The sequence below is a fragment of the Populus trichocarpa genome, chromosome 19, assembly GCF_000002775.5.
Source record: "Populus trichocarpa isolate Nisqually-1 chromosome 19, P.trichocarpa_v4.1, whole genome shotgun sequence".
NCBI lineage: Eukaryota > Viridiplantae > Streptophyta > Magnoliopsida > Malpighiales > Salicaceae > Populus > Populus trichocarpa.
Genome location: NC_037303.2, coordinates 15,455,504 through 15,471,119, shown reverse-complemented (window position 1 = coordinate 15,471,119; position 15,616 = coordinate 15,455,504). Strand labels below are relative to the sequence as shown.

General features: G+C 35.6%; 2 protein-coding genes and 1 long non-coding RNA gene across 3 annotated transcripts; 2 read left to right on the top strand and 1 right to left on the bottom strand.

Moving 5' to 3' along the window:
* Positions 1-1,543: 1,543 nt before the first annotated feature.
* LOC18108671 (uncharacterized) lies at positions 1,544-7,045 on the top strand. The gene is made up of 8 exons (XM_052449314.1): positions 1,544-3,121; positions 3,262-3,337; positions 3,464-3,509; positions 3,609-3,707; positions 3,999-4,067; positions 4,154-4,427; positions 5,035-5,168; positions 5,746-7,045. The coding sequence occupies exons 2-8, from the start codon at positions 3,291-3,293 to the stop codon at positions 6,736-6,738; spliced, it is 1,662 nt and encodes a 553-aa protein (XP_052305274.1). The 5' UTR covers positions 1,544-3,121; positions 3,262-3,290; the 3' UTR covers positions 6,739-7,045.
* LOC127904764 (U4/U6 small nuclear ribonucleoprotein Prp31 homolog) lies at positions 2,394-3,132 on the top strand. Its single transcript, XM_052449405.1, has 3 exons — positions 2,394-2,517; positions 2,589-2,980; positions 3,079-3,132. The coding sequence occupies exons 1-3, from the start codon at positions 2,394-2,396 to the stop codon at positions 3,130-3,132; spliced, it is 570 nt and encodes a 189-aa protein (XP_052305365.1).
* A 5,437-nt stretch (positions 7,046-12,482) lies between the features above and the next one.
* On the bottom strand, positions 12,483-14,697 carry LOC112325201 (uncharacterized). The gene is made up of 3 exons (XR_002979279.2): positions 14,321-14,697; positions 14,046-14,180; positions 12,483-13,945 (listed from the first exon to the last, which is right to left on the bottom strand). It is a non-coding gene; the product is annotated as an uncharacterized LOC112325201 (long non-coding RNA).
* Between the last annotated feature and the right edge of the window lie 919 nt (positions 14,698-15,616).

Sequence of the window (15,616 nt, the reverse complement as noted above, 5' to 3'; positions counted from 1 at the left end):
TCCTAATAACAAAGAATTCTAAACTTATTATCGATGGTTTTTTTTGTCCTTTTATTATGGCATTTTGTTATTATCATGTGGGATAAGAGGGGTGATTTGATCATTTATTAAATTTAAATATTATTAAAAAAAATGATCAATGCTTGCATTGAATGCGTTAACACTTGGGTTTGTATGAGGGGTTCGAGCGATACATGCAATGTTGCTTGTTGGCCAAACACCATATTCCAAAGTGGCATTGCAAAGTGTTTGATGTCACTCTTTATGCCTGGGTGGCGTATGTTGCCAACAAACTACCGGTTTGTCGTTAGCGACCTCTCTCTCTCTCTCTCGATTCTCTTGTCAAACCATCCAATTTTTCAGACTAGTCATTCAACTTGGTTTTTCTTTAAATTTATATTTTGCTCTTTTGATTATTATTTATTTTACTTGAAATAATTTATGAAGTCAAAATGTTTTTTTGTATTTCATCATTCTTTAATTATTTCATCTATCAAACTTGGTTATTATTCTTTAAATTGCTATTTTTTTTGTTTTTCATTTTTTCTTGATTTGTTTTATTTTTCAATTTAATCCATCATTCTTTTATTTCATTTAATATTAATATTAGATTTGATCCTCATTCTTTTGATTTCTACTTTTTTGTTTTATATCATTTTCTTGATTTATTTTATTTCATTTAATTTTTGTACTAGATTTGGTCATCATTTTTTTGTTTGCTATTTGTTTTTTTTTTAAATTTGGATGGTTGGAAATTTTGCTTCATGATTTTTGTGGGTTTGCCTTCTATAGGGTAAGCTGGTCTCATGATTTGGGACATGAGTTTCAAAGATTAGTTCGGTTTGACTTCATTCTTTTATTTTTAGGTTCTTTTTTTTTTATTTTTCAATTTTATCATTTGATATTATATTATTAGACCTTCAGCTTCTTGAGTTTTGTCACTTTCCTTTTTATAAGGTTATTCTGATCTCATATACCGGGTTGTCACGTGTTGGTTGAGTTAACCTATGTTAACTCAAGTTTTTTTTCCGATATTTTATTATTGATTTTTTTTTTTTAGCATTTAATTGTTTTATTTGACCTTCATTGTTTTATTTAATTTTTTTTATACTAGGATTATCTCATTTTTATAAGTTAGTCACGCGTTTAGCATGCTGATTAGAGTTTTTTAAAAAACAAATTGATTTTTTTTAATTCATCCTTTAGTGTTTATTGTGTAGTGATTGAACTTTTAATTTTTTATATTTTTCTTTTCATAAGATTGTTCTATTCTCATTTATTTTATTTATTTATTATTAAATAAAATCATTAAAACTTTTTAAGAGTATTTAAAGAATGTTTTTTTTTATAATATTGATATTTTTTTTGTTATTGGCTTTTATTTTATAATTATATTATTAAATTAACTCATTAGAGTCTCAAATTTTTTATATAAAAAAAACACTTATTCATCATAATACTCGTAAGAATTAACTTTAAAAAGATTCATCGAGTCCGGAAGTCCGTAGCGTTGAATCACCCAAGTTTTTTTTTTTTTTTGTTAGTAAAAAAAATAACACGGCGGCTTCTATCTAGTGACAAACTGAGTTGGTTCAGTCTCGTAATAATAAAAAAAGAAATACCTCCGATTTAGGATTTCTCTTGCGTCCCGGATAGGATTTCTTCTTCCTTCCTTGGCTGCTGCTGCTCTTTCTATTCAGCAATTCTCTCTTTCTTTCTTTTGATATTCCATTCCATAAAACCACCTTAGTCGCTAGCCAAGGCTCTTATCAACCAATTACTGGTCCGAATCCATCCCACCCCACATGCCTATGGCTATGTCTAGGGCTATGGCTACCTTTGTTGATCATTCTATGCTTGTAGAGCTTGATGAATTAGATCATGGGAACATGCATGCAACATCTTGTTGATTATCATGACGATGAAGTAGTTGACTTGGATACCATTTCCAAATTGTTGAACACATATACGTAAGTTATGTACAGAGTCGAACATGAACTCGATCAAAATAAGGCTTCTCACTCCGATCTCATCCTGACGTCCTACAAATTATGGACTGCGTTGCCTTGTCAGTTGACAATGACAATGAAATACTCATTCTCTATAATTTCATTCGTGACAAGTACCACTTCAAGTTCCCAGCACTTGAAGCCCTTGTTCATCATCCACTACATTATGTCCGTATCGTTGAAAGGACTGGCAACCAAACGGATTTGAATTTTGTTGATTTTCAAGACCTTTTGCCATTGAATTCTAAATTGTAGTGATTTCTACAATGGCTTCAACAACAATTTGTAAACCACTACCTGATCATGTCCTTCCAAAGATCATAGATGCATGGCATCGAGCTTTCACTCTTGATTCAAAAGATCCTAGATTTTGTAGAAGCAAGAATGGTAATTGTTGCATCCAATCTTTCTGCTGTTGTTGGGACTGCTTTTGCTGCCAAGCTCATGATCACTCCTGGCAGTCCCACAGAATTAGCCAACATGACCTCTTGTGATGTTCAACTTCTTGGTTCCAAGAAAATGTTCCTCGCAGGATTTTCTCGACTTCTCACGGATATTGTGGGTTTATCGAGCAAACAGGTGTATTTCAGGCCTCACCCCCATCTCTGCAAGCTCGTCCTTGTAGCCACTTGGCTTCAAAATCAACACCTGCTGCACGAGAGGATTCTATCAAGGGAGATCCATCGGGGAACATTGGAATATGTCTTCGAGTGGAGGTTTTGAAGAAAATAGTAAAGTTGCTAAAGCCTCATCCTGTGAGGCTTCCTACACCACTTCCCATCCCTTCTGATGCTTCTCAGAGTAAGAAAACGAGAGGTGGTCAGCGGCTGAGGAAGAACAGGGAAAGATATGCCATGACTGACATGAGAAATCTTGCTAATAAGATACATTTTGGTGTGCCTGAAGAGAGTTCATTGGATGGCGGACTTGGAGCTGCAGATTATGGAATGCTCTTATTTTTAATTCCTCGTGTTTGGATATTTTTTTATACTGATCACTCTTATGATGGTATATTCCTGTATCCTATTTCGCGTATTATTTACCGGTACTTGCATTTATCTGTTTGCAGGAAGACGGAAACCCAATAGATGGTGGTGCTTCAATAGAAACTGGTCTGTCTTAAATTTAAATATATACAATGTGCTTCTTTCAAGCTTCCAATCATTACTTAATCTGTGGTTAAAAAGATAATTAGAGTCTGATCTGCTCTTTTAAGTTCCCAGTTATTAATTAACTCACTTGACTTTACAAGAGCAACCTGCAGATTCGTCATTGCAAGGAATGCCAAAGAAACAGACTCTGGAATTTATCGTTGACATCCTACAGAGGTGATTGTTTTGATAGCATTCTTTCGTGTACTTATAAGAAAAGAGTCGACTCCATTTCTTGGATGACATAGATGATCATATGAATACGATGCAGTTTTTGATATCTCAACATTTCTTCTGACACAGGAGAGACACACAAGAGATATTTGCACAGCCAGTTGACCCTGATGAGGTCGGTAATCGGGGTTCTTGTTCACTGTGTACACAGAACTGAAACAACTCGCTCTCTCCCCATCCACGATGATGTTAATAGTGTTTCTTTCCTTGAAAGGTTGTTGGCTATTACGATATCATTAAAGAGGCAATGGATTTTGGAACCATAAGGGCTAAACTTCAAGAAGGGATGTATACAAGTCTGGATCAATTTCAGGTAATGCTCCAAATATAGCATCCTATTTTCCTTTACAGTACTTCCCTGCGTTGTACTTAACTTTCAGTACAGGCTCCGAAGCTTATTGTTTTATTCTCTGCTAAATGTGAATGTCCAAGTCTTTGTAATTACCATTGTTGTTGTTTAAAATTTGGTCATTCATTATTGAAAGTAGAAAAAACTGCAGGTCAGTTTGCGAAACACTGATTCAGAGAGAGAGTTATCCATCAACTTAAATATTCCCTCAATAACATCCTAAACTGATCTTGATTTCTTTAAAATATTCTGCAGCGTGATGTGTTCCTCATATCCAGCAATGCAATGAAATTTAATTCATCGACAACTGTTTATTATTCAGAGGTATAGCTGTAAGTTTTATTTTGCAAAATGGTAGCAGTAATAGGAGATATTATGCATCTCCGTTAATGCAACACCATGGTTTCCAGGCCCGTGCTATAAGTGAACTCGCTCAGCGGGTCTTCAATTCTCTGAGAACTGAACCTGAGAAATTTGAGCTGGAGCACTCGAGGATGAGAAGACACCCAGCTCAGAAAGGCCATGGTGAAACTGGAAGTGTACTGAATAAGCTTGTTAAACTTGCTGGGTTCAGAGATGGTGCTTCACTCAACAGCACCTCTCTGAAGAGAGCTACCCGAACACACCCTGCTTCAACACGTCTAAATCCTCTCGTTGACCATACAAAAAATGAAATGCCTTCTGGTAAGAGAATCTGATCTACAAGCACTCTTTATTGACTTAACATACTTACCGTGGAGTCCATTAATTCAATTTTGAGGATAATGAAGTAACATACTGTAGTCTGTTTAATCGTAGAAGGTGGATTCACGCACAGGAAAGTGATTCCTTGAACTCGTGTTCATAAACTTACTGTGGAAACCATAACTTCATGAATTTCTTATCATATGCTCCACAATATAATTTTTAGCATGAGTTAAACACACTTGAAATGCATGAGCTTGCTTGAATTAGACTGCCAAGGCTAATAATCTTCAACTAGAGGTGAGGAAGTCATGAAGAACAGCTTTTACAATACAAGTGAACCGTTCTAGGTCGGTAAGCAACAATGATGATTGTTTGATTATGAATGTTATTTCCAATTCTTTTGCATCATTTTCCCATAATTAATTTTTCAAGGGAACTCGGGTTTCATTTCAGTAGGAATATGTCAAAGCTTTGAACTATTACTAAATTGAAACCCTTCTTCTCATTGTTTTCTTTACACAGCTAGATATGCTTTTATCTCCAAGGCCATCTGCTTATAGAGTGAAAGGAAGCTAACATTTTGTCTTTTACTTGCATTGAACAGGCTCAAGAGATGGTAGAAATTTAGAATCCTCTGAAACTGCTAGGCGTATGACATATATGCCTCAAACCTCCTCCATCAATGGCAAAGGGTCAATAATTTCTGAACTCTATAATACACCAAAAGTGCTTACCCCTGTAAGTTCATCGTTTAATGTTGAGAATGCAACACATATATACTGACACAAATGCATGCACTTATGCGCGCGCGCAAAGGAACAGGCACGTGCATAATATGTGAAACTATAGCATTCAAGCACGATTTGATACAGCATGCACACAAGAATTGGCCTAATCTACTTGTAAAACAATGCAGAATTTGTTGCTTGCTTCCATTCCTGACCTTTTGAAGTTCTGCTGGAAGAGGCAGGGAAATATAGAAAAAGGAAACATACAATTTTCCTTTGTTCATCTGGGGTTTGCTTTTGTTGTTTGAAAGATCTTAAAAATGAAATGCAAGTGTTCTTTCTGTAGGTTCACAACCATGTGTGATTATTGCTGTCAACAAATAAGAGCCAAAACACTACTTTTATGAAAAACTTGGTTTGGGGAAATAGAATCCTCAGTTCCTCCATTTCTGTTAAATGTGAAATTCTTCCAGTCCAGTTAATTTTGAGTGTCCCATGCCAAAGCTGACTAGCTTATAATCTTTTGAATTTAATAATTTTCATTGCATCCCCTACCTTTGGCTGATTGATGTGATTCGATGCTGCAGATTCCAGATTCAAGTATCCGATACAAGGAAAGTCTCAAGCAATTCGTTAAAGATTTGGGACCGACAGCTCAAATGGTTGCTAATAAGAAACTAGGAAAACATCCAATTGAAACTCCAAATTTCGCGTCCTGGATGCCCACCTCTTCTTGCAAGAAAACAGATCTGGTCCCTGTGTCATCTGCACTTAACAGGCCTGCTCGTCTGACTGGGGTTAATGATGGCCGTATGCCTCGCAACAGTTTCAATTCTATCTCACCTGCTTCTTTTGAAGGAAAGATGGTCTTTCCCAGTGGAGGTGTGAATGGTTATAATACAAGAGAAATGATTCCTACTCCAAATTGTCTACAAGGGATCAGAGCTCACCCCAACTATGGTGGAAGCAATAACTCTGCTTTGATGGGAGAAAACGCCGCTGGCACAAGCAAAAATACGGATGCTTGTGCTTCTTCGGAAGCAAAAATGAGGGGCACCAGCGGCAACATGAATCTTCTTATGGCAACTCTCATGCAAATTACTGCTTTTCAAAATCGAAATTCCCAAACACCATCGGGTTATTTCCCTCTTACTGGAATGTATCCTGCCCAGCCATCACAGCTCATCACTGAACCTCAGCCATGGCTAAACAACCATTCAGAACCGTTGTACTTGCCTTCCCTAAGTACAAAGCTTGCCTCTACAAGTCAGGCAGCAACCTCTTTGCCACAGTTTGATTTCCAATGTGCAAATGGAGAGGGGTCAAGCACTGGTGCTGCAAGTGTAGTTGAGCACAAGTATGGAACTAAACATCCTCAAGCCGTTCAACTTCAACCAGCTGAAAGGATCCAACCTCCACCACCATGGGATCCACAAGCAGTATATAATAACCTTCCAATCATGCGAAAGATGGTTAGTGAGCAGCAGATTCCATCACGACAGAATGCATTGATCAGGAAACAACAATCACAGGTTGCATCAATGCAACCAATGCCAGTCTGGCACAACAAACTTTGTTGAAGGAGTAAATTCTCAAGTTCATCAAGCCGAGTCTAGCGGTCATTGCTTTTCAGAAACTCAACAGTTAACCTTGATGGATAATCAGCAGCCTGATTTGGCTCTTCAATTGTGAGTTCAACATATATGAGGGTTCCTGTCCCGATCGAATAAGAGATAGAATGGTTGTTGCGCTTATCCCAACAGATGTATAATAGTACTATTTCTGTCTTTCAAACTTGTTCTTAATTTGCTTTCAGTGTTCACAGCTACAACTTGTTCTTCTTTTAGCCTAAGCCTTTTTGGTGCTTCAGTAGTTTGGCCTTGTTCACTCATTTCTTTTCACTCAGGTCTTGCTTCAAGGTTGGTATCTCCTGCTTTCGTTTTCATTTTGGTAAGCTGGTGCTGATCACTAAGCAGCTAACACTTTCAACTACATATCAAGACCATGAGTTACAACCTCACTGCTTATTAATTATATCGGTGGCTTAAATTAATGCCAGTAATCTCATGTAATTTTGTTTAGTGCTGTACTACCTTGTAATGGTGGCTTCAACCATTTTGTCTGTACCCAAAAATACATGCATAAAACCAACAAATTTCTACCTTATACATGCAGCAGGAAGTAAAACAAGAGTTAGAAGAGAATCTCATAAAGTTAGGAAACTATGGGCACCATCCTTTCATGCCTATGTGCCTCAGGGTCCTCGAGGAGCGGAGGCATGCCCATGTTATCAAACAAAATGGTAAGGTGGTGAAAATCAAGAAAGGCACCCACGTTAAAGAGATTCTTGCATCTAACCCACGTACTTAGATGTAGGTCAGATCAATCGCTACTGGTATTGCCGGACTCTATTGAGCTTCGCAGAAACGGGTTATACCTCCTGGTTGCCGAAGGCCAGCGTACACTCTAGACAAGGACACCTTCGACGGTATAATGAGGCCGGCATGTTCAAGAGGGGCTGCAGGTCCCAAATCCACCCATCACAAGAAGATGTCATCTGCATGTAAAACTAGCACAAACGAAAACAATGTAGATACTGGGCCGCAGCTGAGCTCGGGTCAGGTTTTTGTGTTGAATGCTTGTGACAATATTGAGTACCAGAGATCCTCAACGTGGAGACCAGCTCCGCATACCAAACGTCCCGAGCTTCGCTCACTAGCTAGAGGATATATATAAAAGGTTAGTATCATTAAGTTTTTGTTTTACTTGTTCTATATACAGAGAGTTTTCGTTTGAAAAAACATTAGTCCTACCAAAAGACATTTAAATAGAAAGAAAAAAAATAATATTTTGCTTTTATTTTAGCAAAGTTAATTACTAGCCATCATATGAACGCTATGTTGAAGACACAATTTCAAGTCAATTTCAAACGCAGAAAAACTAAAACACCAATATCATAAATGTGTTTTTCCATATCATAAAATTTGTTAAATAAAAAATGGAAATATTATGTTTGTGTTTAATATAATAAATGAAAAATAAATTAACAGATAAATCAAAAAAAAAAATTGTTCACACTGGTTAAAAATTAAAATAGAAAGTTAATTTTTCAAGTAAGAAATAAAAGATAAATATAAATACAAATATTTTACCCTCGTCAATAGTCATCCTTTTTATTTTATATATTTCATTTATTTATCTTATAGATTTACCACGGCTTTTAAGATATATTATTTTTGTTTTTATAAATGCATGATGCATATCCAACAAATCTATTTTAGATTTAAGAGGATTTTTAAAAAAAATACAATAATGAGGGAAAGGATATATTTTAGTTATAAATAAGAGAAATGATACTAAATAAAAATAAATAAAAAGAAAACAGCCAAAAGAAGGCCAAGCGAAGCCTGTGGACGCCTAGTCCCACCCCCCTTTATATTTTTTTAAGTGAATGAATGACAGTTTTTTAAATTGATAAATTGACGTGTCGTCTACTTGGATAAAAAACTTGTCATCCATTGCTATCTTCTCCAGATATCTCAGGTAATCCCATCGAAGTTTAAGTTTTAAGACATCAAAAACCTAATTTTTAACTTATTTTGATCCAAAAACATTTAAAAACACATCCTAAAAACTTTGATAAATCTATTTTCAAAAAAAAAAAATCCTATAAGCAGCACCCTAAAAACCAAAAATCAAACTAAAATTAAATAAACTTCATAGGCTTCAGTCTACTTTTTTTTATTTTTACATGATCAAGGACAAGCATCATCTCCAATGAAATCATCTCTTCAATATGAACTCATAAACATGAAAATTGTTTCTTTTTTCGCACTGGATTGTGGCCAAATGAATCCTCTCTCCCCTCCCCTCCCCCTTTCTCTCATGATCTAGGAGTTAAAACGTTAAAAAAAAATACAATTTAGGATTGAATTGTAAAATCCAAAAGGATGTGTTTTTTTTGTTCATGTTAAGCTTGTTCCCTACTGTTTTAATTTCTTTTATGACAACTAAAAATTATATAAAATAAAATCGACCTTTCAATAGAATATTATTTGACATCTTAGACCCTTGATAGCATACAATTCAAGAAAAATAAATATATATATATATATACATATAAAATCATGATAACATAACTTCCAAGGATAAATTTGAAAAAAATAAAGTTCAATAACTAGAATTGAAATTTTTTAAGAAATTGAGACTTGGAAAGTAAATTTGCCCCCGTTAACAATGATATAAATAGTAAAATATGAAACGTCAAGTGATCTCCTTTAATTTGTTTGTCAATGTGCATGCATTACAGCAAGAGAGACAAAACAAGGCACATGTAATTAAGGTTGTTTTTGCGAATCTATAAGAGCGAAAGGTTGGTTCCAGTTGAAAACCCTGATGGATGCTCTTTTTAGATGGCGATGGATTTAAAAAATATTAATGATTGCATTTTTTTTATTTAATTCGAAATCAATCAAATGGCCGGTTATAGACGCGTGCATGTACACATGCAATCCCTAAACCCATGTGCATATATATATATATATATATATATATATATATATATATATATATATATATATATATATATATATAGATAGATAAACACACACACACACATGCAGCAGCAGCAGCAGCATGAGAGCTCAACGAGATACTTGGAAATAAACACCATTAGTTGTTAGTGGCAGCAGATTTTATTTCAAAAGCCAAAAAGCCATTCTCGTATGCAATGCTAGGAAATGTTTGGAAAGATGCGTAAGACGACAGCAAAACACACGCCCCATGAATCCGATGAACAATATAAAATCAACTTCTATTGTACTTCCACCCTGTGCCTTGATCACCCCCAGGAACTGCCTTATTTTATATATGCTAGTTGTTGTCAGATCCTTGCGCTTATTATAACCCAGTTATTGTGGGATCCTTACACATTAGCCACCACAATTTCAAGTGATAAAAGTCAGGTCCTTCATCTCAAATCAAAGGATCCGCTATCAATCGAGCAAGAATCACAAAATGATGCTAGTAATTGAGGTGATACATAGTCGGCAGGGACCAGTCCTATCTCCCTCTTAATTTATCTCTGACTTAATGCCGACTGCTACTAGCATGGAAACAGGCAATGTCATTTACTGGTAGCTAATAATAAAATAATGGACGCCCAATTTTGTAGAGAAAAACAAACACAACACAGGGCTTAAATAATTAATAGAGGGTGTGGGTGGGAAGTGGGAACAAGCCATGTAGCCCATAAACTAGCTCCAAGTTCCAACCACGTACGCTTTAAAGGCTCAGGCCACGAGGTGGAGAGATTTAATGCTTAAAATATTTATTACCACAGTCTACCCACTTTCTTCGATTGGACTGGCGGAATCCTCAGGTCTCAGCCCTCTTTTTTTTTCATGACACTGGGGCTGGCATTGGCTAGTTTTACAACTGGCAAGAGAACTGATCAGGAGAGAGGAAAAGGTAAAATACTCATTGCATTACATTTGTTCATCATTGACTCGCTGATATAGCCTAAGCTACTTGTTTGCTAAACTGAAAGCAACATGCAACCCGGCATCATCGTACTTTCAGATCCAGTCCTGATACAAACAAGAGACGAGCTAAGCCACACACTCCTCCTTTAAAAGGTGTAATGTGGAGGAACACGAGGGAGTTGGTACAGGGAGAGCAAGCAAGAGACATGGAACTAGAGAGTTTAAAAAGAACTTCACTCTTTACCTTGCCAAATTTCTGTTAAATTCTAATATCTCCATTCATGTATGGTCAGCCAGCTCGTGTAATAAATGCATCTAACCTTTTGACCGATGAACAATGATCAAAATGCACTGCGGATTCCCATGTGATAACAACGATTGAAGGTGGAGGCTGAGCCAAGACTTGAGTTTTTTTTATTTTGGAGAGCAATAAAAGACTTCTTGAAAATACATAGAAATAATATTTTTTTATTTTTAAAATTTTATTTTTAATATATACAATAATCTAAAACATCAAAAACAAGTAATTTAAAACAAAAAAAATAAAAAAATTTTAATTTTTTTCAAAAAGGACTTTAAATCGCATCCATGACAAGCAAACTTAATGATTAGTTGTCAATAATCAGGCGTCAGGCGGGAAGGTGGGAACCGTTGAACATATGCTTTTCTTTCGCCATCACGCTACCGCTGTTTGGTTTGCTTCTAATGTGGGTTACGTCACTCGAAGGGCGGGTCTTGCGGGTTCGGAAAATGGTTGGGAGAGGTGCTGAATAGTTGAGTGGGAAAGTGTGCTGAGGTTGTCTCCTTAATTGTCTCTGTCAGTTGAGAAGTGTGGATGGCGAGGAACGATTTCCTGTTTGCAGGTTGGGCATTAGTGCTACCGAAGATAGTAGAGTCCGCTAGGAAGGTATCGGCTGAGTTGGGAGAAATTCCACAATTGTTTGGGCAGAAGTCAGCTAAAAAAGGCATGGTGCAGATAGACCATCCAAATAGACCTACCTAATCAGGGTACTGTCAATAATAACTGTGATGCCTCCTTCATCAATGGATCTGAGCCAACAGGTATATGCATGGTTTTGTAGGAACTCGAACTCCAGTGGGCAGATTGTGGGTGGCAAAGTGTCGTCGTTCAGGTGCAGATCAGCCCTTAACGAAGAGGCCGTGGCTATTATAGAAAGCAGTAAGGTTTGGCGGCTGATGCCATGGCGGCTGTCAATGCTATCAACCAGCCTGGAGATTCTGTTCATTGGGAAATTGGTGCTGTTGTTGAGGATTTGAAATCGATGCTAACACAGTTGCAATCCTATGTTTTACTTCTAGATAAGCTAATACAGTAAGAATATTGTGTCTAATTTGAGCTATCATTCTTCTGATCATGTAATTGGCAGAGGTGATTTACACAAATAGAAGGAAAAGGTACGTCTCCGGAACAAAAAATGGATGAATATATTTCGCATGTACTGCTTGCTAATTTTTTAACACAGGCATGTGCAAAGATCAATATGAATATCTCATATGATCATTCACCAATACTGGGGCTAGCACAGTTTAGTTTCATACTATCTTCCTTTGGTCAAAGTTTTCTAGCAAGCACAATAGCCTCCCTCCAAAATGTTAAAGATACATAAATGGTTTGGAGTGCAAGAAAGAGGAGAGCGCCATATAATAAACTACAAACACAAAATAACCTACAAAGTGCTAACATAACATATACAAACTTAATTAGGTCAAAAGAATCCATTCGTGAAAGGTTTACGGTCATGCAAGCATACGTTTTTACTTCAGATATGTGGAAGGAATATGGAGCAAAAGGATCGTATGATTAGACAAGATTAGGACTCTACGGGGTGAATATTGAGATCTAATTAACACGAATATTTATATGTTTTACTTCCTCGACATGACAGGAAGGAAATTTGAAGAAAAGGATCTTGTCATCTAAGATCGTGAATAAACAATTAAAGGGAGCTCCCTTCAGTCCAAGCACAGAGAAGAAAAGGATGAAATTAATCTCCCGCGTCATTCACACATTCACAATAGCAGCCGCTGCCACTCCTTGTCTACTGTGTTTGAATGAATGAGTCGGCAGCTAATCCAAACCCTTCGCCCGTCCATGAGTGGACTGAAGGAAGCTCTGTTAAACCATTTTTCATGAAAATTAAGAAATTTCACAACGTATTCAGCTGAGGCGATTGGCTGTCACAGATGTTTAAATGCTGGACGGAGAGATGAATATATGCAAGTAGCAAACATTAATATGGCTAACACAAATTATATATGAAAGCCTAAAACATTCTTTTCAAGCTAAATCAAATTATGAAAGTGCAATGATTCAATTTCACTACTGGATTTGTAAATTAAACAGGATGATTTGCTTTTCAATTTTGGGTAGTCGGGGAAATTAAAAACTACTACTAAATAGCAAATATCAATGATAAACTAAGCTCCTGTGATTGGCACAAAATGCAATTCAATATTGTTCATGAGATATTAAGAGCAGCTATTGATTTTCGAAGTATTTTTTGCTTGTAAATACATCATATTTTTTTTATTTTAAAAAATTTATTTTTAATATCGACACATATAAAAAAAACTAAAAATACAAAAAAAAATCATTTTCTTTGCAAAAATGTTTTTCAACGCCAAAAACAAAGTGGGACTCAAGAAATCAAGAGTTGTTTTTGACATCCTATATAAACTGAGAAAGGCAACAATAATTCAAATTCATAGGATAATGGAAGAAGAACAGGTCATTTTGGAAGCTTGTTCAAGACAATGACTTCTAGTTGTAGGCCAACTAAAAAAACAAAAAAGAAAACAGCAGGAATAATTCTTAACATGTTATCTACCAAATTTTGGAACCTTAAAATTAAGATATAGGAAGCAATAAAATTAGGAATATTCCTATCGACCTGCCCTCGTATACCAAGGAATTAAAGAGTAACAGAAAATGGTACTGATTTACGAATTAGAATGTTGAAAATGTGGTTGCATGAACCCTAACCCTAAAGTCATGAGAGTTATTTTACTTGTCAAGGAAAAGAAAAGGGTAATCAGAAAGCGAAAAGGTCAGCTCAATTGCCAAAACAGGAAAATCCCACAAGCACTGGAACCTAGATTGCTGAAGAACTCAAGAAATAGTGTCTAATATTAGATCAATTTAGGTTGAGATGATGATCATCCGTTACCTTAATTAATTTTATGGCAATCAGAGATCCATCCACCCATTTCTTTTTCTCCCTGCAATAACACTAAAGTTTCCATCAAGATGTCAACCTTATATAAAACCTAAAGATCAGTTTCTCTGCAAACAAAGAAAGAACCAGCTTGAGGTTAAGATGAACAAGACATTTATAGGACCTAATGGGGTTGCGTTAACGAAAGAAAGGTTACAGTTTGCTTACCAAACCGGTTTTCTGCGACACCATATAGCTCCATTGAGACTGGCCGTGCATGAAAATTGACCTATAAAGCATCCAGTGCTTCCACGGTGATCAGCTTCAGCTGCAATGTCTTTTATTTTATTTTATTTTATTTTTCTTCATTTTTGGAAAAGAAAGGAATCAAAAGAGTAGTCAGCAGTCAGCAACAAAGAATTGAGTGAGTATTTATAGAAGGGAAAATAAAAATGAAAGAGTGGAATAAAGAAAGAAGTGCAGAAATCACGGAAGGCAATTACTTAGGAGCTGCAATAAAGGCAGGGAAGAGGAAAGATCGCAGTCCTCATGAGAGTCAGAGAAGAGCTAGAAAGCGATAGAAGATCTCTACAAATCTGGCAAAGTTATTCGGTTTAAACATAAAAGAAAGAGAGATGAGGGCATGAGGGAGGGAGGGGCATCTTTTTCACAGGCACACAGCCACAGCCACAGCCACAGCCACAGCCACAGGAGTTTTTCAGATGATGTTGAAAGCAGGTAGAGAATAAATATAAAGCTGAAACAAGCAAGGGATTGTATAGTTTGGAGGATAATAAAGTGCTCTCTTCTCTTCTCTCTCCCCCACTATTTCTGCTCAAAAACAGGAAGTGAGGCCTTATATATATATACCACATAGTAGGCGTATATTATTTTTCTTTTACTATGTATTTATTATGTAGGGAAGGGAAGGAAAAGAATAGTTGGTGGGGTTGTCTGTCTTTTGATCATCAATCAAGTAAAAGCTTTGTCCTCTCCACTCTGTAGCTATCAGCAATCTTTAGAGGAGCTTCTGGCGTAGACACGGACAGACATCGGTAGGGTTTGTGGCTAGCAACTTATATGCTGCTTAAATTACATAAAAACCCTTCTCCAAACATTGAGAATCACAGACAATTCATCCATCCTCTTCCTGCTCGATCAGCGATGTAATTCAACTATTCAGTTCACTGTAATATTTAATAGTTTTAGTATTGGAATTTTTCCGTCAGTATAAGATATATATTCTATTGATAATTAAATTATTAATAAAATTACCGACAGAAATGCTCCGTTAGTGAATTTTTTATCGGTAATTTTTTATCCGTCGGTAAATCTATTAGTAATAAAAAAAAAATTATTACCGATGAATTTACTGATGGAACAAACGTGTAAAAAAATTACCCGTTTCATTTCGTCAGTATATCCCTCGAAAAATACCATCGGTAATTCCGTCAGTAATTATTTAAAAACATTTAAAAAAATTCCATTTTATAAAATAATTAAATTAACATAAATCAACACTCTATAATATATACTCAAAATGCTTGGAAAAAAGAATAAGAAAATCAACTCAAACAAATTTGCAACAAAAAAATAAAAAATAAAAATAAAAATTCAACTAAAAAAATTCATATGAAAAAAATAAAGTTGCAATTGCTAAAAAATTAAAAATCCTATAAATAAATCAACTAAAAATTGATCTCATATGAAAAAAAAATCTCACAATAACATTTATACAATTATTAAGAACAAAAACAATTAAAAATAAAATAAAAAACAAATATAGTTTAAAAAATCAT

Excerpts from the sequence above, each read along its gene's own strand:
- LOC127904764 (XM_052449405.1), top strand. The coding sequence starts at position 2,394 with ATGGTAATTGTTGCATCCAATCTTTCTGCTGTTGTTGGGACTGCTTTT. Across the intron at positions 2,518-2,588 it reads TTGTGATGTTCAACTTCTTG|GTGTATTTCAGGCCTCACCC; the intron begins GTTCCAAGAAAA and ends TCGAGCAAACAG. Across the intron at positions 2,981-3,078 it reads TCTTATTTTTAATTCCTCGT|GAAGACGGAAACCCAATAGA; the intron begins GTTTGGATATTT and ends ATCTGTTTGCAG.
- LOC18108671 (XM_052449314.1), top strand. The coding sequence starts at position 3,291 with ATGCCAAAGAAACAGACTCTGGAATTTATCGTTGACATCCTACAGAG. Across the intron at positions 4,428-5,034 it reads AAAAAATGAAATGCCTTCTG|GCTCAAGAGATGGTAGAAAT; the intron begins GTAAGAGAATCT and ends TGCATTGAACAG. Across the intron at positions 5,169-5,745 it reads CACCAAAAGTGCTTACCCCT|ATTCCAGATTCAAGTATCCG; the intron begins GTAAGTTCATCG and ends TCGATGCTGCAG.